This window comes from Carassius carassius, chromosome 42 (assembly GCF_963082965.1).
Source record: "Carassius carassius chromosome 42, fCarCar2.1, whole genome shotgun sequence".
NCBI classification, from domain to species: domain Eukaryota; kingdom Metazoa; phylum Chordata; class Actinopteri; order Cypriniformes; family Cyprinidae; genus Carassius; species Carassius carassius.
Window position 1 is genome coordinate 2,971,883 of NC_081796.1, and position 23,188 is coordinate 2,995,070.

Below are 23,188 nucleotides of genomic sequence, written 5' to 3' on the forward strand. Positions count from 1 at the left end.
TGGATTGCCAAGTTGGAGGACGTCCAGCCTTTCTGGTGAAGGGACAAATCCAAACTGGATCTCTTTTTCTTTTCAATCTGTTTTCCAGTTGAGTCACACTGACTGGAGTGGTGTTGCTGCTGGGAAGCTGGTTCAGTACAGATCTACTGATGTTTTCTGTTGTCACGTTTGCAGGCAGTGGCCCAAAGCATTAAAAATGTAAGGGAAGAGGAGTTTGTGCATAAGGAAATATTTCCTGTGTAAGTGCGCACATATGGTTGATTCTGTGGTGATACAAACTAACAATGTCTAAAAAAAAATGAAGTTACATTTACCATTATACTTTCATGAAATTTCTAATTTCTTAAATTATCATTCTCACTACTCTAAAATGTGACCCTGTAGCACAAAAGCAGTCTTAAGTCACTGGGGTATATTTTTAGCAATGGCCCAAAAAACTTCAAAATTATTGATTTTTCTTTTATGCCAAAAATCATTGAGATATTAAGTAAAGATCATGTTCCATGAAGATATTTTATACATTTCTTACTGTTATTATATTAAAACTTAATTTTTGATTAGTAATATGCATTGCAAAGAATTCATTTACACAATTTTAAAGATGATTATATATATATCTCAATATTTAGATGTTTTTGCTCCCTCAGATTCCAGATTTTCAAATAGTTGTATCTCAGCCAAACATTGTCTGATCCTGACAAACCATACATCAATGGAAAGATGATTTATCTTGAGCCAAAATTGACATGAAATATATAATATGGGGTATAATTTATAAATATTTCACATAATTTTAACTGTAAAATAATATATTTATTTTAGATAATAAATCAACTGTAAAATTGTGGCTGTGTACAATGTATATATTATTAATTTAATAGCATTACTTTTAAATCATATGTTTTCCTTTGTCTAAAATAAACAATCTGCAACAACTAACCCATTTATATTTAAATCATTTTCAATATTTAATTGTATTGCTAAAATATAGAATTGCACCAACATACATAACATTTAACTGACTGAAAAACATCCCGTTATATTTCAGCAGACTGACTCTACCTCCACATCTGTGAGCTTTCTCAGAGACATGGAAAAATCATTTATTCAGAACGAAATCTGTAAGCTTCCTCTTAGTTAAACAATTATGTGTGTTGAACATGTATGTTGTTAATAAAGCTGGCACTAGTATGCTTTCGTACATCCAACAGAAATTAACCAGTCAGTTAATCATTGCTGCCTAATCATTATCATTCATTACAGTCCATGAGATTAATGAAGGCTTCCTCTGCGCCAGCTTTCCATCTGTACTAACAAACAGCACATACAGTGTTGCAAATCAGGTTTCATTTGTTAAATGAAAATTAAACCTTAACCCATCTGGCCGACTGTTAGACTCTTTTCCATGCGCCAACAACAACTAAAAGGAAGAAATGATCCAATGCAGTATCAGGTATTGGAAACTCTTGTTTTTTATTCTTGACCGTTTGCTGTTTCATGAAATGTCACTTTTTAATAAAATGTCAATCCTTAAGAAAAAGAAAACGATATAAAAAGTGTTTGATACTATAATCTATTAAATGATATTACAGCTAAAGCTAACGATGTGTGTCCTCAAAAAACATACCAAATAACTTGTGTGCCAAAGGTCAATAGATGAGTGTTTGATCTGTTTATTTGCATATAAATTGTATCTTTTGCATTTTGTTTTATAGATAATGAGAGTAAAGAAAGGAAACTATGAAGAAGGTGGGTGTTGAGGAAATGACATAAGCCCGATCTGGGTCACTGATACACCACTGTGCATCCTGTCAGAGTTTGTGCACCTCCCTCAAGGCCACGTCTTTGACTAAATCTTGCTGTTTGCTAGTGAAGTGGATGGTTTAGGTTTTGTTGGGAGCTGTATTCATTAGTAAGCACTGCATGTGTAGTGAAGTGTTCTGAGATGCTGTCTCTTTTGATCACTTATGTGGGCAGTTGATGTATTATGTGTCCAAGGACATCAAACAGAATCAACATTTTAGATTTTCTGTATATGGGAGTAAAATCAAACATGCTAGTCATGCAAATTATATTAAATCATTGTTATTATTATTTTTTTTTGTCTGAAAGAAGACAACTGCAGGTACGTTACAATTTTAATACATTTAAATAATTAATTTAAATTTATAAAATATGGAATTTTTCCAACATATATTGTAAAAGGGAATGTACATATCATCTGTCGATGATCATTCTGATAACCATTTCTTTTAAATTTGATTCACCGTATTGGGCATGCAGTTTTGATATGAACAAGGCTTTAATATATTATATCATAAGATTCCTACTGTCTGCATAATCCACTTACTTCACAACATGAATGCAAAATCTGGATAACACATGCATCTCAGTGGCTTTGGAGCATTGATAAAGCAACACATCCAGCTGCATCTGTGCCACTGATGAGCACAGCCATAACAAACTGGGCAATGCCAGAAGAAATACCAAGGAGCAGAGTGCAGTACTTGATGTCAAATTCAATTAATAGCTACTTTATTGCTTTAAGCTGGAGAGTAAGCGAAGTGACGGCATGTTTGTGTTTATAGACGTGTGTGTGTGTGTGTGTGTGTGTGCAGTACCTGAGTGTCTGGTGTTTTCAGTTCATTGCTGTAGTAGCAAGGCTTGCAGGACATCTGCACATGAAAACTCTCCGGTCCGGCCTGCAGATCTGATATGAAGGGTCCCAGCACCCCCTGCAGGTCCACTCTGGGAATGCACTGTACCGGCTGAGTGTGGATACAGCACAATGGATATCTGAGCAGGAACAGGAAGGCAAGCAGGATATTTATATCTGACTGCCAACATAGAAAAAACACAAACACGAAGAACAATGCGGTTATAAATAAATAAGATCCAAACGCAGCATGATAAGATATGTATGGTGTGTTAATAATCTTTAATTTGTCCTTGCAATGTGTGATGTAATTGCAGCTCTGATTCATTATGATCATGTGAAAATGGGGGTTATGTAATATTAATAATGAGTAACATGTTTGGGAATAGGGTGAGTTCTGAGGCTCATTACACTGGGATTGAAACACAGATGAAGTCTCCTACGATGTCTTTTTGTTCAGTATAGAGCATGCATATTGTCTTTATAGTACTGTAAGCAGATTTTCTTTATGTAGGCTACACTACACAAAAAAACTAACTAAATACATATTTTCATTCAGCATAGATGAATTTAATTGATGAAAAGTTACAGTATTTCTAAAGTTTTTCTTATAAATGTGGTTTCCATAAATATATGATGCAGCTAAAGCAATTTCTTGAGCAGCAAATCAGAAAGACTGGATTACTGACGTGTGCTTGAAGAATGGAGAAATAATGCTGAAAATTCAGCTTTGCATCATGTAAACAAATTACATTTTACAATATATTCACACAGAAAACAGGTATTCTAAATTGGAATATTTCACAATATTTCAGTTTTTTCTGCATTTTTGATCAAATAAATGCAGCCTTTTTAAACACCTGACATTGACATATAAACACACTGAAAACAAATTGAAACAACCAGAAGAAATCATCTTTAACATCCCATTCATGATCCATCATTTGATTGTACTAGCATCAGGATTTTCCTAAAATTGGATTAAACATTTAAGATAACCAAGTAACAACTGAGCAGAGGTGGGTAGAGTACCCAAAAACTGTACTCAAGTAAAAGTAAAAGTACTTCTAGAAATATTTACTCAAGTAAAAGTAAAAGTACTAGTCTTGAATAGTTACTTGAGTAAGAGTAAAAGAGTATCGGATAAAAAATCTACTCAAGTAGTTAGTTACTAGTTACTTTGGGTCATATATACTGAGCCTATTTTTATTTAGATATATAGATAAAATGTATGTAATGTATGTGTGTGTGTATAAATGTATATATTTCATCTGCCTTTACTCCAATTTATGTAATTTATTATAAAACCCTGTCTGTTTACTTAAGTAACAGATATAGGTGTCATGCCATAACATATTTTTAATACAACTGACTTTATATTAAATGTGAATTTAACATTGAAAGTTAATGTGATATAAATATTGCTACTAATCTTTCATTGTTCAGAAAGAGAGCAAATAACATTTACATTATTAAATATCATTTTCACTGACAGTCTAGATTTCAGTCACTCTCAGAAACTCTCATTAAAATCACTGAAACTGTTAACACTGTGAAATCAATATCTTAATTAAAGATTCGTACACACATCTGCACTTTGTTGTTTCTGATGAGAGAATTCGCCAGAAAGAGGTCTCAAGTCAGCGAGCGAGTGAAGGAAGCACCGGCATTTTAGCGATGACTCATCTGAACGCCTCTGATTCTCTGCATTCAAAAGCTCAACAGAATCGTGTGTGATTGGTTATAATGCACAGTGCTGTAAAAGCGTGTCTGTCTCTGGCTCAGCGCCAGCAAGCGATCACAGATCTGAATTTAGCAGCTGATGATATGACTTGCTGAACATACTCGCACCGGTGTGATTGTATTAAAAATAATAAAATCTTAATCGGCTATTTTTTGTCTTTTGGAAGCTGCATTCAGCTTGACTCCCCTCTGTTATAAGCCACACACGTACAACAAACTAATGTCACAGTGGTATCGTGTACTGTAATCGAATGTAGCCCAAGTTATTACCTGTTAAACAGTAGACAGCTCACGCGGTGTTCATCTAATAAGGATCTCCATCGCTAGCAAATAATAGCCTTTGCAGATTTGCTTTCAATTCAGTGCTGTTCCAGCCACGTTTTCAACGCTCTTTCTGTTCTTAAACGTTACAACTCCGAGTGAACCACTTCAGACGCTCAGCGCGTGCGGCAGGGAACTGTACGACTCATTCAAACTGATTCATGAACCAATTCACTCGTTTGCCAATTGGTTTGATCAAGCCTTTGAACAGAATGGACTCGAAAGAATGAAACATTCGCAAATGGGCATCGCTCACTGCCCAGAGAAAAGTAGACGGAGCGTTTGGAATAAACTGAAGCATTTATAACATTTATTGCATTAAGATAAAGTAACGAGAGGAGCGTCGCCCACAGTAACAGGTAAAAGTACAGATTTTTCCCCAAAAATTTACTCAAGTAAGAGTATAAAGTACCCATCTTTAAATATACTCCGAAAAGTATTAGTTACCCCCAAAAAATGACTCAAGTAAATGTAACGAAGTAAATGTAACTCGTTACTACCCACCTCTGCAACTGAGAAGATGATTGTACACCACCAATGAAATTAATGCAATGTAATAAGGACAAGCGGCAACGGTGTGTCATACTAATGTTTGAAATGTTGCATAATGCAAACAGTTTCACATGATGGCATTGTTTAGTGATGCCTGAGTTTTTCTCAACTACTGTTCCTATCTGATTCATGTCCACTAGGTGTCATTATCATGTTGCATGAATGTCAATCAACACAGACTGCTGTACTACTTTTCACATTCAATTTTTAATCCAGCAGTACAATTTATGTCTGAAAAACAATTTATGTTACAAGCAACAATGACTTTAGATTAATGATAAAAAATAATAAGCACATGCAAAAAAAGATTCTAAATCGGTGCTTTTGAGAAGTTAATGCCATTTTATTGAGAGCAAATATTGTGCTAAACATAGCTGAAATCAGTATATTATTATCAGGGAACTCACCATACGCTAGAAAAATTTCTAAAGGACGTGAACAGTTTGTCGCCTATTGGTTTAAAGTACACACTGCAGTAGATGACTTCCTCTTCTTCTCTTACTGAGGGCAGCTGATATCCGGACTAAACCGAGAGAGAGAGAGAGAGAGAGAGAGAGAGAGAGAGAGAGAGAGAGAGAGAGAGAGAGAGAGAGAGAGAGAGAGAGAGAGAGTTAAAGAGACAGACACACCGTTCCAGAGAGGCACGAGCATTAATACAGTTTAGAGACTTTCATAAAGTCATGTTTATAAAAAATTACTTACATGTCCCAATTGAACTGTGGCCTAACCCTGGGTTAGTCTATCCCTGTCTGTGAATCCAGGCCGTTAAATTATTTTTAATGGGGGAATTATCTTGCGTGTGTCTGTGCTAGTGTGTATTTGTAAGCAAGCAAGCACTTTCAAACTAAATATTTGGTTGTGATTTGGGTTTGAACAGAGGTTGAATATACAATATAAATAGGTAATCGTGCATGTCTGCACATAAATACAATTTATGTTTGATAAAGCCAAGCCCCATGACTGAGTCTGTTTGTGATCAAAGGTTACATTGTGACCTCTAGACCAAACAGAAGAGGATCACACACACACACACACACACACACACACACACACACACACACACACACAGTACTATACATACACATAAATTACACAAATTAACAGATTGGCAAGAGAGAGCAACACTTCCAGAGTCCCGTGAATAAATAAAATAATCCTGAAACTCTCTAATGATCTGTAAATTGTTTGCTCTAATTTAATAATGCAATAATTAAATTGCAAAAATTAAGGAATAATTCACCCAAAAATGAAATTTTGCTAAAAATGTACTCACCCTCAGGTCATCCAAGATGTATATGAGTTTGTTTCTTCGTCAGACTTTTAGATCTATTTAGCATTACATCACTTGCTCATCAGTGGATCCTCTGCAGTGAATGGGTGCCGTCAGAATGAGAGTCCAAACAGCTGATAATAACATCACAATAATCCACAAGTAATACACACCATTCCAGTGCAAAGCTGTGTGTTTTAACTTCAAACGTTGATTCTGGCCAAAATACTCTTCTTTTCATAATATTGCTTCTCCAGATAAAAAGTCTTCCTGTCTGAATCAGGAGAGAAATATGCACAAATCAAGCACTGTTTACAAGCAAACAGTTCTAAACAAATGTGTTGATAATGGATAATGAACTCGTATTCATGGCATGAGGACATGGTTTAACACCTTGACAGATTTATGACAAACATGCATCTTTTAATTTCACAAGACATTAACTGATGGACTGGAGTGGTGTGGATTATTTGTGGATTATTGTGATGTTTTTATCAGCTGTTTGGACTCTCATTCTGACGGCACCCATTCACTGCAGTGCATCCACTGATAAGCAAGTGACTTAATGTTATATTTAATCAGTTCTGATGAAGAAACAAGCTCAACTACATCTTGTAAGGCCTGAGAGTGAGTAAATCTTCAGCAAATTTTCATTTTTGGGTGAACTATTCCTTTAAAACTTGGCACAAAGTCTGAACCCCGCTTATGCTATAGGCATGAAACAAGTCATGAGGCTTATTGAGGAGAGCTGTGTGCTATTGTTTTCCTCAGGTGGTAGTGTTGACCATGTTGTTCCAGTGCTTTTGAAATTGAATTTATAATTTTCAATTTATAAAACTGAAATGGGCTTTCCTGTGGAATCATGATGCAAATGATTTGGCCTTTCTTCATACTGCTCTCTCTCTCTCTCTCTCTCTCTCTCTCTTTCTAACACACACACACACACACACACACACACACACACATGTTTGTTTTTGTGAAAAGTGTGTTCATCCCATAGGCGTAATGGTTTTTATACTGTACAAACTGTATATTCTATGGCCCTTCACCAACCCTACACCTAACCCAAACCCTCACAGGAAACTTTGTGCATTTTTACTTTCTCAAAAAAACTCATTCTGTATGATTTATAAGCGTTTGAAAAATGGGGACATGGGTTATGTCCTCATAAGTCACCCTCTCCTTGTAATACCTGTGTCATACCCATGTCATTATACAGAGTTGTGTCCTGATATGTCACAAAAACAAGAGCACACACACACACACCTTGGCAGAATGTGGCACCAGTTATTTGACATGACTGTGTGGAACACAGCATCATCAGTGCAGAGGAAGTTTTTCATCACAGGAGCAGGAATAAATGCTTTATCTGTATAAGACAGCAGAGCATGAATGAATACCTCAAATTGTCAATAGCTCATCTCTCATTTTATGTCTATTATTATTTCAAAAACATGTTAACAGCTATTTGTTAAAAAAAAAAAAAAAATTGACCAAATTACTTTATGCAAATATATGTTCCATGTATCATAGTTGTATATGTAGATACCGGTAGTAGAACTTCATTATTATACATTTAAAAATTTATATATTTATAATTAATATAATTAAATATACCTATAGATAATTACTAAAATTTTTGTAGGATTTATATTTGATATGATTTATTTGGATTTTTATATGCAAATAGTTTAAATAAATATTTTACTTACATTATAGATGCATTGCATGTATGTTAATATATTCATTACATTTGTGTATAAATCATAAATTATACAAGACTACTCAAAATGATTTTTATACTTGTACATATGCACATTTACATTTTATTTATATATGCATATTATTTTCAGCGTTTTATTATTTATTTGCTATTTATTGAATAATTGGTTACATACTAAATAGTTTACATAAATGTTTGCCAATCTTAGTTGTTGTTATTAATATAAATAAGATGCACACCACCTGGGCACAAATAGTCATTTAAAGTAACAAACAATGAAGAGAAAGGTTTTTTGTTCTTCTGTTCATTCCGCACAATCACGTTGACGTAAGGTAGATAACTGACTAAGCCAAAGGGCTTGAACTGAGGCAAATGTGTAATGCATGACAACAGCAGTAAACTGGTTCATAGGTCAAAAGAGGCTATGAATGGAGATTGTGAACGCAGGCTGGAGGTGTTTGAATTCTTACTACAGCTGGAGGAAGTCTGACTGTGTTGGCTTCCACACTGACACACAGTTGAGTCTCAGTGAGACTCCGCTCAAGCACTGTGAAAGAATATACAAGAGTACAGACGTGAGCATGAGTCAGTGAGAATGAGAACACGTGTCTGTGTCACCATCAGTTTCTGAGGGAACTCTGGAAGGCATCTAGGCTTCAGGGTGGAGCGAAACATGATAAACTGGGGCTTACAATGTGACTCAGAAAGCGTATGTGTTTCTGGAATAAAGCAAAAGGAGTACAGTATTCAGAAATGTGCTAACAGTGAGCAAAACAGAACAAAAGGATGTTGTTTTCACTAGTAGGAACACATTTAAGTTCCAAACCACCTTAGTCACTCCTTATATTACAGTCTGACAATCTGAACACAAACGACAGCGTCTCGTGCCAAAGTATACAGATGCCTCCCACCTACCAACTGCATTGAGTTTTCCAGAGTCACTGATGAAATCTTTTCCTGGGAGAGAAGGAAAAATCACTGTTAAGACGATGAAACAAACTGCACTGAGATTTCTGTGTAATTCATTTAAAACTATGTGATGGGGTAGTGTTGCGATCGGGTAAGATCATTAAGAAAAGTTTGTGATGACGTGATTTTAAAACCCTGACATATTCACCAGGAGAGCTGTAATTATGGTGAATTCTCTCTGCTGAACTTTGATAGAGAATTCCAAAGATTTCCAAAAGAGCCATGAATGCAGCTTTATCTGAGATCAAGGATGGCATCACACACTTTTCAAGGCATGGCCTCCAACACAAGGCCATCAAACTATCTGATCATCTTATCATGCACTCATTTTAACTTATAAATAAAATATCTATTATGCATTCAATCTTGGATAAGAGACAATATTGAATGACCGGCTAATTGACTCTTTGTGTAGAAGCAGCACACACACTTTCCAGATTAATTACATTAATTGGTAATTGGTGAACTCCAAAATTCAATGTGTGTGCTCATTTCTGTTAAACTTGGCTGAACTTACACTTGCTAACCTTGAGCTGAGGTGATAAAAATATTAGCTCAGCAAAGATCATCCAGTCTACATTAATTACTCATGTCTGCACTAGAAAGACGGCTCAAGGTGAAGCGAACACGATTAAACACCAGCTAAATCAGCCACAAAGTGAACATTACCCTCAACCTACACTAGTGAATGACTGCCTGCACATTCAGAGAGCAATAATAATGCATTTCTATTGTATGTACCATGCACAGGCAAAATTCAGCTTGGTTATTTTTTTATTTTACTTCTACAATCATGGAAATGTTTCAGGCTTTTGGAAGTATACTGCTTCTCACTTGCTACAAGATATTGGCCTGCTTTGTTCCATTTAGGGGCCAGTCTAGCAATCACAGAATAAGACAAACACTTCTGCAGAATCGCAGGAAATACCCTTCGAGGAGGGGTTGAACTGCGGGAGAAAAAGAAAGAGATTTTGAGAAGCACAAATGCTATGTTAACACTGCGGGCAAAAGTGGCCCAAATCAGATTTTTTTTGCTCATACTATTTCTCTATAGTACTGTTTTTAATGATTTTATTATCAAATAAATGCATTATTGGTGACTTCTTTTGCAGGAGACTTTCAAAAAAAAAAAAATCCTAATGACCCTGAACACAAGTACAAAAGCCAAGGAAGTTACATAAGTGCAACATAATTATTCAGCAGGGCATCCATTAATATCTGACAGCACATTAACATTTGTAAAATGTTCATCTGATTCAAATTAAAGGCACTACTGAAGGTAAGTGTGTGGAATGTGCCTCAAATACTTTGCTTTGCACGGGACATGTCTTTGCACGAGCTGTGCTGACACGCACACACACATACACCTTCAGATGTCACGCATATACAACAACACGACAAACTTCACGCAAGGTGATACACATATCACGAAAACTGAGGGAAAAAGAACAACAATAACATGTTTTGACAGGAAAAGCAATATAAACCATAAATTATTATTTTTTTAATAATCCATTTTGGCATTAATTCAAATCATCATTAAATATGTTACACTTTATTGAAAACCTTTGTGAGCAAGAGCATTTGCCTTCTATGTACTGTAAGTAGGAATACAATTGAGAGACACAAAGCATTAAATGTACTAAACAATAAATATTTCTTCAGCCTTTTTCTTCCAGCATGAATCTATGAAAGGTACTTGTGACTTTTTTCTCATAAGTCTGCCTTTTCCCTATAATTTTAAGTTTATCATCTAGCTACTGTTGTTTATTTATTTTTTCTCAGCCATGGAATAAAAAAATTATGTTTTTCCTCTCAATTCTGCATTTATATCTTGCAATTCTGAGCGTGAATTGTTAGATATAAAGTAGGCTGGTTCTTCTTTCTAAGGTCATAGGAGGGCTCTAAGGGTGAAGGAGCCAAACTCCATTACAAGTATATATAATACAAACATTTATAATTATTGAAAAAAAATCAATATAAAGCTGGCTGTAAATATAACTTATATCACAAAATCTATCATACTTACAGTCATACAGTGATGCCCCCAAAATGGCCTGACACAGGAGAAGGAACAACACCTGAATTTAAGAGATCAAGCTCCCTGCAAGACAGAGGTAAAAGCCTTTGACACTTCAGAGGTCAAGATAATGAAATATGAAGCCTCGCCTTGTGGTCTGTTCAGCTGATTTCACAGGCCAAAACTGTAGTGATACTGTTTTACATACTAAGCCCTGCTGTTGTGATGAAAATCGGGGTACCTCTTTTGTGCTGGAGCTCAAACAGACCATGCAATTTGCCAAAAATCAACAAAATTCAAAATATTAAGGATATGTTCTACAAGAATAAAATCTATTGCATCTTGTAAGAGATTTAAAATATAACAGTAATAAATTATAAACTCCTATTGATTAGTTCCTTCCTTTGTAATTGAGGTCAACTTGACCCTTGATTTTTTTATTTTTATTATGCCTATATTTTCACACTGAGGTGCACAAAACTACATACTGTGTACTGTATATATTATATTATGGTATTTTTACAATTTTCTTAATTGGTGTAGATAGCCTCAGACTTTTTATGTCTGGTTCTCAAACCCTTGTGAGGGTAAATTGGGTATATTGTTGCTGTTGCTTTTTTTTCTTTTCTTTCTTGGTTTTATTAACAGAACGATCAGGCCCTTTCTAACAGAGCATGCTTTACAACTTCTTGCCCAGGCCCTTGTCATTTCTAGGCTGGACTACTGCAATGCTCTTCTGGCTAGACTTCAATCAAGCACAATCAAACCTCAACAATTTATTCAGAATGCAGCGGCACGACTGGTCTTCAATGAACCCAAAAGAGCCCATGTTACACCTCTCTTTATCTCCTTGTACTGGCTACTGGTTTCGGCTCGCGTCAAGTTCAAGACATTGATGCTTCCATATATAACAGCCACAGACTCAGCACCTGCCTACTTCCACTCACTACTACAAATCTACGACAACCCCTCCAGAAGTCTTAGATCTGCTAGTGAGCGGAGACTCATGGTACCATCACAGAGAGGCACAAAATCATTTTCCAGAACATTCTCGTTCACCGTTCCTGGCTGGTGGAATGATCTTCCCACCCCTATCATGAATGCTGAATCCCTGACAGTTTTCAAGCGACAGCTGAAAACTCATCTCTTTTGAAGCTACTTGACTTCATCATAAACAATAAAATATTTATCTTTATTTATTCCATTTCTTTCTAGCTTGTACTTATTTGAACAATGTCTAAAACTTGGTATTATGAGTACTCCTTGTGTCTGTTTGCATTGCTTTATCCCCCAATTGTAAGTCGCTTTGGATAAAAGCATCTGCAAAATGACTAAATGTAAATGTAATTTTTTTTTTCAAAGTGCAAATTTTTGATGAGCTGCATGAAAACTGGCATGTTATTGTACAGCCTTTCCAAAACTAAACTTTGCATGCATATCCATGGCCTCAAATAAGAAAAATCCATAAAATCGCAAAAAGAAATACAGTTAACCAGTGTTTCAAGCAGTTAAATCAAGTATGGGTCAATAATGCCAAGCCTCAAAATATAATCACAATGTGCCTTTCTTTACAAATAAAGTGACAACATTTCTAGATCAATCACGAATCTAATAAATATGTGAAAAACAAAAACTATAGTTTTATAGCCAGCACACATTTTATTGTCTTTTCATCTGCAGGCTTGCACTTGTTTGTCTCTCATTTCTCCTTCATCGAAATTGTTCGGAAAGAACAGATTTATACAACATAAATCCCTCAGCTCCGGAAGATTGAGGACAAACAAAGACTGTGTCCCACTTCCACTCATTCTGAAAAGAAAATGATGAGGGTTAAATTGGTCGAACCAACACGGTCACTGATCTGTGACCAAAATAAGTCATTATTGTAACAAGTGACTATTTTGGTCCAAAAGAAAGAAAGAAAGAAAGAAACAAAGAAAAAGGAGGGTGATTATTTTTGCCTCAATTTGAGGTTACACAACAAACGTGCTGAGGTAACGTTACTAGCGTGTCAACTGTTAGCAGGGTAGTCAAGTTTTTACAACAAAACCCTCCAATCACGTTCCCCATTAAAAATCGCGTTCCTGGGAGGTAAAATGAACGTTTTTTTTGGTGGGGTTCCCTTGGTAAACTTAGCTTTCCAGTGGCTAAATATTGCGTTATTGTGTTCGCTTCAACGCGTCAACAATGTCAAAGTAGGCCAGTTACGTCGGAAAACCGCGGACTTGGCAACACTGCTGTGAGGCTCGCGTGCCACCGTTTCCAGTGAACATTCTCTTATCTGACAGAAACACCTTAAGATCAGCAACAGGCGGAGTAAATGGCTGTAGGGGCAACCCACTTCATCTTGACTAACGGGCATCACTAGATTAACATGACGCGATAAATGGCAACGCTTCCGTATTGCGTGAGAACTATGCTATCGTGAACTTTCTTGAACTTTTGCCGAGTTATTCGTGAGCTTCGCCGAAACTATTGACCCAGTGAGCTGATTGACAGCTCTCGGTCCAATCAAAACAGACACACAGGCCTGGTCTTATCCAATCAGATCTCGTCTTGAGCGGAATGGGCGTTACCTGGAAACTTAGGAAATGCAATTGTTGGTAGGCTACTCGAGTTGAAGTAGAAGTGATCTAACAACGAGAGAAGTAGAGAGTTTCTGAACCTTCCGAACAAGTAATACACGTTTAAACAAACCAATGGAAAACAACGAAACAGACGGAACGGGTGTTCAATATTATCGATTGTCAGAGGTGGAGGAAAGGAACTCTTTTAAAAGCACATGGATTATCATTCATAATAAAGTGTACGACGTCACGAAGTTTCTCGAGGAGGTGAGTTTTAAAACAGAGCCTCAGATGATCAGTTTTAGTGCTAAAACATTCGTGTTAAGGTATTGTCGTTTTGGAATTGTGTACATTAATGCATACATTACGTAGGTGTATTACTTTGTGTAAAACAACATAACACCTTTGCACTGGAATTGTGTAATGCACAACAAGTTTAAAATATATGGGCATTATATAATGCAATAAACTTTAGAAAGTCAAAGTTGGACCGAAGAGATTTGATTACAGCAGTTGCAAACTGATGTGTTTGGTGTGTAATTAGCATTATTGCATTAACAAAGTTAAAACCTGAATACAGTTAATTTAAAAATTAGATGCATAGATATTTTTGGTTAAGATTGATCAGATTAATGTGATTAACACTGTGATGCACCCAGCTGTGATTGGATTATAAAACCTGACATTTCACCTCTTTCCATATTATCTATGGTCTAGAGAACTACCTAATCTAGTAAAAAAAAAAAAAAAAATCTCTATAAATGCACACAGTGTATTTTAAGTTGCATGATATTATCAACTGATAATTTCCTATGCAACATTTTTTAAGGGTCATTAAGCAGGCTAAGTAAGCATTACTGGGTTTGTTTTCGGGTTTGAGGTGAATGATCTGATGTGTTTGCTGGTGTCCACAGCACCCGGGTGGAGAGGAGGTGCTGCGAGAGCAGGCGGGTGGAGATGCCACCGAGAGTTTTGAAGATGTGGGTCACTCCACAGATGCACGAGAGATGGCCAGCTCTTTTGTCATAGGAGAGCTGCATCCAGTAAGTCTGCCAGAACACTTTTATTCTGGAGCAGTAGTCTGAAGAAGGCCTTTTGATACAGCATTAGTACATCAGATGAGGAAGTTCCTGTGAGCTTTCTGAGAAAAACATTCAAACATAATATCACAATATACTCTATTTCTACTCTTACTGAAAGTAGAAAAAAGCAGAAAGCTAGAGAGCTCTCAGTGGCTGTAATTTCATTTTGTTTTTCAGAGTCTGTTTTGTATGTGTTGATTTGCACCATCAGTCAGTGCTGGCATACAAACAGCCGTGATTCGTCATTATCTATTTATAATTTCAGTGAAGTTATGACATCACACCAATATATGCAAATGACAACCTATGTGATTAAAAAAATCAAATCAAATCAAAGAAAAATCGCATACTTCCCATTCCCCCAAAATATCTAATATCTAATATATATATATATATATATATATTTATTAGATGAGAATTCTTGAATCCTAATATATATTTGAGAATGTTATATTTTTATTCAGCAAAATGCTTTAAATATATTAAAATACTTTAAGCGATACATTAATTTGAACAAAAGAGACCGTACAACATTTATAATGTTTTAAAGGATGTTTCCAATAAATGCTGTTCTTTTGAACTCTTTTGAACTTTTCTGTTCAGCGACGCATCCTGAAAAACAAAAGATCTGTTTACAACATTGATAATAAGATGTATTTTATTTTTCAAATCAGAAGTAATGATGCTGAATTAATGATCAAAGTAATGATGCTTAAAATTCAGTTAATAAGTTACACTTGAAGATATATTCACAAACAGTAATACTATTTCACAATATGTTTTTACTGTATTTTTGATCAAATAATTGCAGCCTTGGTTAGCACGAACAGAATGAACAGTAGTGTAAATATATTTACACACACTATGGATAGCTATTAAATACAGATATATATATATATATAGTAATTTTTGCTCAGGCCTGATAAGTAATTGTTTTAAACACTGTGGAGTTGATTTATATGTATTAGTCAGAGTGTGCTCTGCAAGACTAATGCTAATTCATTTGCTTTGTTAATAAAATGTCAATGTGTGGCAAAACCTGTGATATTTTTATTCATGCCTCTCCTCATCTTCCTTTCTCTCAGGATGACCGGGACAAGATCCCCAAACCACCAGTACGTAAATCATTTTTCCATTTGAACAAACTCTGTGCTTTCTTAGTTTTGGACTTGCACTGGATGGAAACACCTAAACATGCATTTGGTTTTCTGTTTTACAGGAATCACTTGTGACAACCGTAGAAGAAACCACAAGGCAAGTTCAAATTAATGACCAAATACTTTTTAAAATAGAAATGTGGATGTGTTGTAACTTGTAACATGATTGATCATTATTTTCACTAGAAATTCCAATTAATAATTCAAGCTATTTACCAAGTGCTTTTATTCAAACCTTTCATTGTGTCTCTTGTTCCAGCTGGTGGTCAAACTGGTTGATACCCGCCGTCGCCGCGGTGATCGTCACCTTGATGTACCGTTTATATATGGTAGAGGAGCAATGATGGGATGTTTCTCTAGCTCTGCCTACAACTACATTACCCATAATCCATTTCAGGGTTTCCCCATTACCATAAAGATTCTACTAATGAAGGCAACTTTTGTGTTCGTTTCAGTGTCTGTTGTCATGTATCCCTTGAGATTTAAAAACTGATATATGCAGATGTTTTTATGATATATGAAAGGATATTTTAGATCTAGCATTATACATATGCATACTAAAGATGAAGTTTTGATTTGTATAATTGTGTAATACTATACCATGTATTCATTTGAATCATCCACGGTGAAGTGGGGAATATCCTGAATATCATCACATGCATGGAGACAACATTTTGTTCCTCAGAGAAAGCATTTAGTTTCAGTTGAAATGTTGTTCATTTTCACGTCATTGGAAGTTGATTGTACTCGGACCAGAGAGTTCTCACAAGAAAAACAAAACAAAAAACAATGAATAAAATGTAAGATGTTACTGTTTAACAAAATAACAGGTAATTATTTTGTCATTAATATGCTAATTATGATAGATTTACTGGATATTCTGCTATATATATCCAGTAAATCTATCATGATTTAGGAATTTATTTAATTGTCAGAAAAAAATACTTTCTTCATTTGTTGTGTGCAAAACAAATTCATATTTTTCTTTTGAATGTGGGGGAAATATGAACTAGACATGTTCAGAATGTGTTTTTTACACAACCTAATCAAAAATACCACCGTGCTTAATTAGACTAGAAGTCACCACATGTTCATTTCTGTAGTGAAGAGCAACACGGTTATAATCATATTTTTGGCTGCCGGTTACACATTTATGTGCTATTTAAAGGCATATCAGTTTACCACGATGAACAGTGCTTATACACCCCCCCCCCCCTTTTTTTAAAAACAAAAACTGAATGTAATATTCTTGTACAGGTATGTGATAAAAGGTCCAAGCAGTTTTCCCATAGAAACATCCTTCCAGATGTTTACAGTGTGTTCAGTGCTGCTCCACAATAATGCTGAAGACTGAGAGAATGAAGCATTGTAACGTTGACTGAAATGCTTCAGTAAAATCATTCAACTTCATTGTGTCCCAATAAACAAACAAACTGATTATGTGACTTTCTGGAAACATGTTTTAGTTAAAAAACAAATATATATATATACCCATGCAAATTTATAACTTACATTTTATAGGGAAGTTATTGGTCCTGTACACTTATAATATGAATGAATATAATTTCATTATAAGTAGCATTCATGTTTAAGAAAGATAGAACAAGACCACTTTCAAATCAAAATATTTAATAACTGAAAATGTTAGAGAGATTACTGATGATAAAACATGTTTCTAGTTGTGAAACGTACATGGCTCACGTCTATAGTTAATGTAATGAACTGCATCTGTGTGAACTCAATGAGAACCGACTTCTCAGAAAAAAAGGTGCAAAAGCTGTCACTGGGGTGGTACCTTTTCAAAAGTTACACCTTTGTACCTAAAGAGTCCATATTGGTAACTTAAAGGTACCACCCCAGTGTCAGCTTTTGTACCTTTTTTTCTGCGAGTGTTCATGCACTAAAAATCACTTTGACACCTGTTGAAATGTTAAGCTAGCTCTGAGAAAGCACCCAAAAATGAATGTTTCCTGATCTGCATGTTTTAAGAAACAGATCCATAATTAAGACACTTAAACTTGAAACCATTGGTTCGGGTTAAAATATGAGACCATTATCCATTATGCTTTTTCCACTAAAAAAAGTCCATCTCCTGTTGGCTCTCACATAAAAATCCACCCACACTCAAATATTTGTTTAGAGCTTTTTTGAACTATTTTGTTTGTGAACAGAGAATATAGTGCAGATTTCTCTTCAGATTCAGACAATGTTTTCACTGGAGAAAGCATTATTGATTATGATCTCATATTTGGTTTTAAGTTAAAAGTGTTTTTATGATGGATTAGTTTCTTAAAACTTTTGGCTTGACGAGACATTGGAGGGGTGTGGATTATTGTGAATTTTTTTTATCAGCTGTTTGGACTCATTCTCACGGCACCCATTCACTGCAGAGCATCCATTGATGAGCAAGCGATGTAGTGATATATTTCTCCAAATCTGTTTCTATTAAGAACACTAAGAAATTATCTATATGTTGAATGGTCGGAGGATGAGTACATTTTTCAACACATTTTTATTTTCAAATGAGCTATACCTTAAAGCGCAGGCATCCACTTTGATATTTTGTAAGTGGGAAATAGCTTTGAGCTACAGACCTTTACATTAGTAGTTTGAATGTTACATCACTGACATCTGCTGGTGAAGTAGAGCTTCTACAACATCATCTCGATTACATTATTTTATATTCCTTTCTTATTTATCCCTTGTTTTATATTCCTTGTTTGGATCTGATGTGGCAATTATTGTGTTCAGTCTGTTCAGTCCAAGTGTGTTACAGTTAAAATAGCCCTAAATGTAGAGCCAAAATATATTATCATATTAAATATCAGAATTTATTTTGATTATTAAATATCATAAGTCTGCATCATATCATGTATTGTGCTTTCAGTCTGTAGTTACATTTAATCTGCTTTGGACTGTGTACTTTACTCAGCACATGTGTTCATTACATGTAAAGGTAAACACAAAGCCATTTTAGGTCGAGTGTATCTGTGCACTCGTGTTGCTGCTGGACATTAGTGGTGTTGTAACAGTGTGTTTGTTTTGTCTGTGATAACAGTGTGTTTTGAAGATCTCACTGACCTGAGAAAACAGACAATTTTCACACGCGCACACACACACACACACACACACACACACGCACACACACACACACGCACGCACGCACGCACACACACACACACACACACACACACACACACACACACACACACACACATTAATTATATTTAGTGAGGAACAACAAACAAGCTCTATCACTTAAATAATGTCTCTATTAAGAAAATTAAAAAATAATAATGATCCAATTGTTCCATTTATTTATTTTCACCCAAATATATTTTGATGTATATTAAAACCTTTTAGCCAGCACCCCCCCATTATGGGACTCACAGCTGAAAGTGCTCTACTAAACTTAAAATTGTAACAGTTCCTTACTTCAGTGTGTTACACACATCATTTTTGTGTCTTTGAAAGAAGACCATTTGGGCTTTCAACCAGAGTTGATAATGCTCAAAAATATTAAAAGTTATAGACACTGAAGTGCCTTGAAATAAATTGTACCACATTTATTTATTTTATTATTATTATATATTATATATTTTTTTTAAATAAAAATACATTAAATCAGTCCTGGACAATCTAGAAAAGTAATGGGTTGAAAGTTACATGTCTCATGAGTTTCTATTTCAAATCTGAAGAAGATCTCATAAAAAATTAGATTCCTGCATATATTTTTCTGAGACTATGTTTACCCCCCCCCCCCAATATAAAAAAAAATATTTACCAACTGTACTGAAGGCTTCTACAAACTATCTTAGTCATTAAACATACCACTGCATAGTCTTTCAATTATAAAATAATAGACATAAACTTAGACATCATATAAGTGATTTATTTGAGCACTAGAAAAATACAATAATAATAATTTGAGTAAGAAAAGTAAGAATAATAAGAAAGATTTAACTTTGTTTGCCAATTACAGAACATCCTGAGATTGCTAGAAATGCAGCATTTACAATGATTTCTGCTCATATAGTCAATTATCACGTGCTGGTGGCCAGTTATAGAGATGGTAATCATAGAGATGCCCCATAAAGTCAATAATCACACTCTATTCATCTACAGTAGATGCGTTCATATTGATAACTGTGATTACACAGTAGTATCTGCTGATTTCCGCTCAAACAGATGTTAATCATGCCGATACAGAAAAATTCCCTATAAAACACACTCACACAAGTATGACAAATGTTGAGAAAATAAATAAAGGAAGAAAGAAAGAAAGAGCCGATTGCTAAGTTCCACCTCCATCAGCTGACAGGTGCGTCAGAGCGCGTCACGAGCCCTCATGAGAGAGCGCCAGATTCTAATAAACTATCTTCCGCCTTTCACTTTTTTTTTTGTGTGGATCGTCTCATTCTGTTTGTGACACTATACGCTACAAAACCATGCTGTTTTCGATGCTTGAGGCTTAGATCTTTATAATGATATATAGATTGTCAAGATTAATTTTGTCCCGTTTCATTTAATCTATTCGTAAACACTGACACGTGCAAACAAAGAGAGTTCAGTGCGCCCGCGTCCAGGTGCACGTTAACAGGTATATTTATTGTATATTTAAGGTATGTGCTAGGTTATTCTTGAGATGGTCAGTGAATTAGATAACACATCATAAACTATACATTTTCACATTACAGCATGTACGTATGTAAGTATATATTATTTAATTATGTATTTATTTATTTATAAGCAAAAGCACTGTAGTGCTATAATTTATTTAAAAATTATATTATAAATAAAAGTGCTGCAATGCTGTTGTGTGGAAATGTTTTACATTATACATTAAAAATACTGTGTTTTATCCCTCTTAGAAATAAAGGTACAACAGCTGTCACTGGGGCCGTACCTTTTCCAAAGGTACACTTTTGTACCTATTAGGTTCTAATATGTGCACTTTAAGTACCAATATGTACCTTTTACGTACAAATGTGTACCTCCTGACCTTGTGGAAATGTCTCTTTATAGAAACTTTATAGTGTTACCTTTTCCTGAATCTGAATAAGTTGTGTGTTGACATCTGTCTCTCTCTGAGGCACTGCACTCACTCCATTTATCTGCCTTGTGTAGCAGCGGTGGGCGTAACCAGCATGTAACTGATTACTAGACAAACCACCAATATGTGGCTGCACATATATGCTCACGTGCGACTGTTATTAGCTCATAAGACCGCTCCTATATGCGCCTCTGGAGTGATTCTCCTGGAATGACGCATTCTGTCATTGGAGATCACAAACCTGGGATGGACATGATGGACGAGGAGCAGATGGAGAACGGAATGGATTCCGATGATGACCTTCAACTCGAGGAGATACCCGAGTACCTAACAGACAGGAGAAGAGCGAAGTCCTTACCTGCGTATCCAGAGCAGTTCAAACTTTACCACCGGATCTCCCAGAAACACGTGAAGTTCGCGGACGCGCTCGGCTTGAATCTGGCGAGCGTCAAGCACTTCAGCAGCAGCGACGATCCTCAGATTCCAGCTAAAGTCTTCACCAGGCTGAAGAGCTTCCCTCTCCACAGGGACCGGGAGATCATGGATGACTTGTGCGTGAACATCAAGTCCTCTCTGACTTTGGATTATCTGGTCCCGGCGTTCAAGACGCCCGTGGACTCCGGTGACTTGGAGACGCGGCTGACGCGCTGCCGCGTCGCGCTGGAAAGCATCACGGTCACACAGTTAGATGTCCGTGGGATCATACGGGCGATGGGTGCGAGAGAGGTTGGGGTCAGGTATACTTTCAACGACTGGCTGTCGTTCCTGGACGCGCAAGCCATCCCCGAGCCCACAGAGGACAAGACGCGCGGAGAGCGCTTCTCCTTCGCCATGTACACGCCTCCTGTCTTAGGTCAGAGCGCTGCTGTGCAATTCGCCGTGTACATGAAGGATGATAACTCTGAGTTCTGGGACAACAACGATGGGAGGAACTATTCCCTGAAGCAGCCTGCCACAGCTCGTCATCCAGCCAGATGCGACACGAAGTGATGCGCTTTTACGCAAGGATTCATTACGCTTTTCACCGAGCACTGTTACGTGCTCTCAGAGAGGTGGATTGGCATTAAAATCTGCTTAAAAGAAGTAGTTTACCGAGAATGAAATTCCCTCCATCATTAGTCACCCTCTTGTTGTACCAAAATCTTCGTGGAAAGATATTTTGCAGAATGTCCAAGCTGCTCATAGAAAGTAAATAGCAAAACACCATAAAAGTGCCATAAATGTGGTCCATATGTCCCGTGTGTTATGTTCTAAAATTCTAATGTCACATACTTTTGTTTAAGGAACAAACTTAAATTATTATTATTTTGTAATGGCTAAAACTCTTTTAAAAAAGCACGTCTTCTGCAGTCATGCCACATTTTAATTTAAACTTGTTTTTGTCATAAAAAAAAAGAAAAGAAAAAAAAAGAAAGGTAACTGCGACTATCTCACAAATCAGAATTTACAGAACTCAGAAAACTCAGAATTGAGATATAAACTTACAGTTCTAAGAGGAAAAGTCAGTTGTGAGATAAAAGTTGTAATTACTTTTTTGTTTAATTCCTGAAAAAATAGAGAGCGAGAGAGAGAGAGATTCATAAAAGGTCACAGTTACCTTCGATGCATTCTTTTTTCTTTTTTTATGCTGTAGCGGAACCAAGCTTCCATACATCTGCCTTCAGTTCAAAGCATTCAAATGCATTGAAATATGCCTTGAGACACAAAACCAATGAAATTTGATACTTTTGACTATGCAAATCAAAATAAGAGTTATTAAGGAGAAGCTTTTCAGTATGAACATTAATTTCAGACTGTTTTTCACTCACACAAACACTCCAGAGGACTTTATGGTGGGTTTTTTTGTGTGTGTTTTGAACTTTAGGCTACTATGTTTTTGTTGTATGGAAGAGAGCAGCGTGGACATTCTCACAAACATCTCATTTCGTGTTCCACAGAAGAAATAAAATCATATAATTTGAAATGATATGAGGATGAGTAACAAATGACAATTTCCAAGGTTTTTATATATATATATATATATATATATATATATATATATATATATATATATATATATACTGAAATAATGCAGG

The 23,188-nt window shown here is 35.8% G+C and overlaps 3 protein-coding genes across 3 annotated transcripts; 2 read left to right on the forward strand and 1 right to left on the reverse strand.

The window, feature by feature from the left end:
- Positions 1-360: 360 nt before the first annotated feature.
- Positions 361-13,164, reverse strand: LOC132123890 (uncharacterized protein C18orf63-like). The gene is made up of 7 exons (XM_059534583.1): positions 12,933-13,164; positions 10,163-10,181; positions 8,689-8,874; positions 6,340-6,343; positions 5,707-5,795; positions 2,622-2,796; positions 361-378 (listed from the first exon to the last, which is right to left on the reverse strand). The coding sequence occupies exons 1-7, from the start codon at positions 13,060-13,062 to the stop codon at positions 361-363; spliced, it is 621 nt and encodes a 206-aa protein (XP_059390566.1). The 5' UTR covers positions 13,063-13,164.
- Positions 13,165-13,828: 664 nt separating this feature from the next.
- Positions 13,829-16,850, forward strand: LOC132124087 (cytochrome b5-like). Its single transcript, XM_059534871.1, has 5 exons — positions 13,829-14,088; positions 14,736-14,864; positions 15,989-16,018; positions 16,123-16,157; positions 16,320-16,850. Exons 1-5 carry the CDS (start codon positions 13,954-13,956, stop codon positions 16,402-16,404), a joined length of 414 nt encoding a protein of 137 aa, XP_059390854.1. The 5' UTR covers positions 13,829-13,953; the 3' UTR covers positions 16,405-16,850.
- Positions 16,851-21,241: 4,391 nt separating this feature from the next.
- On the forward strand, positions 21,242-22,247 carry LOC132123961 (protein phosphatase 1 regulatory subunit 3D-like). The gene has a single exon (XM_059534652.1). It carries the CDS (start codon positions 21,297-21,299, stop codon positions 22,101-22,103), a length of 807 nt encoding a protein of 268 aa, XP_059390635.1. The 5' UTR covers positions 21,242-21,296; the 3' UTR covers positions 22,104-22,247.
- The last annotated feature ends 941 nt before the right edge of the window (positions 22,248-23,188 follow it).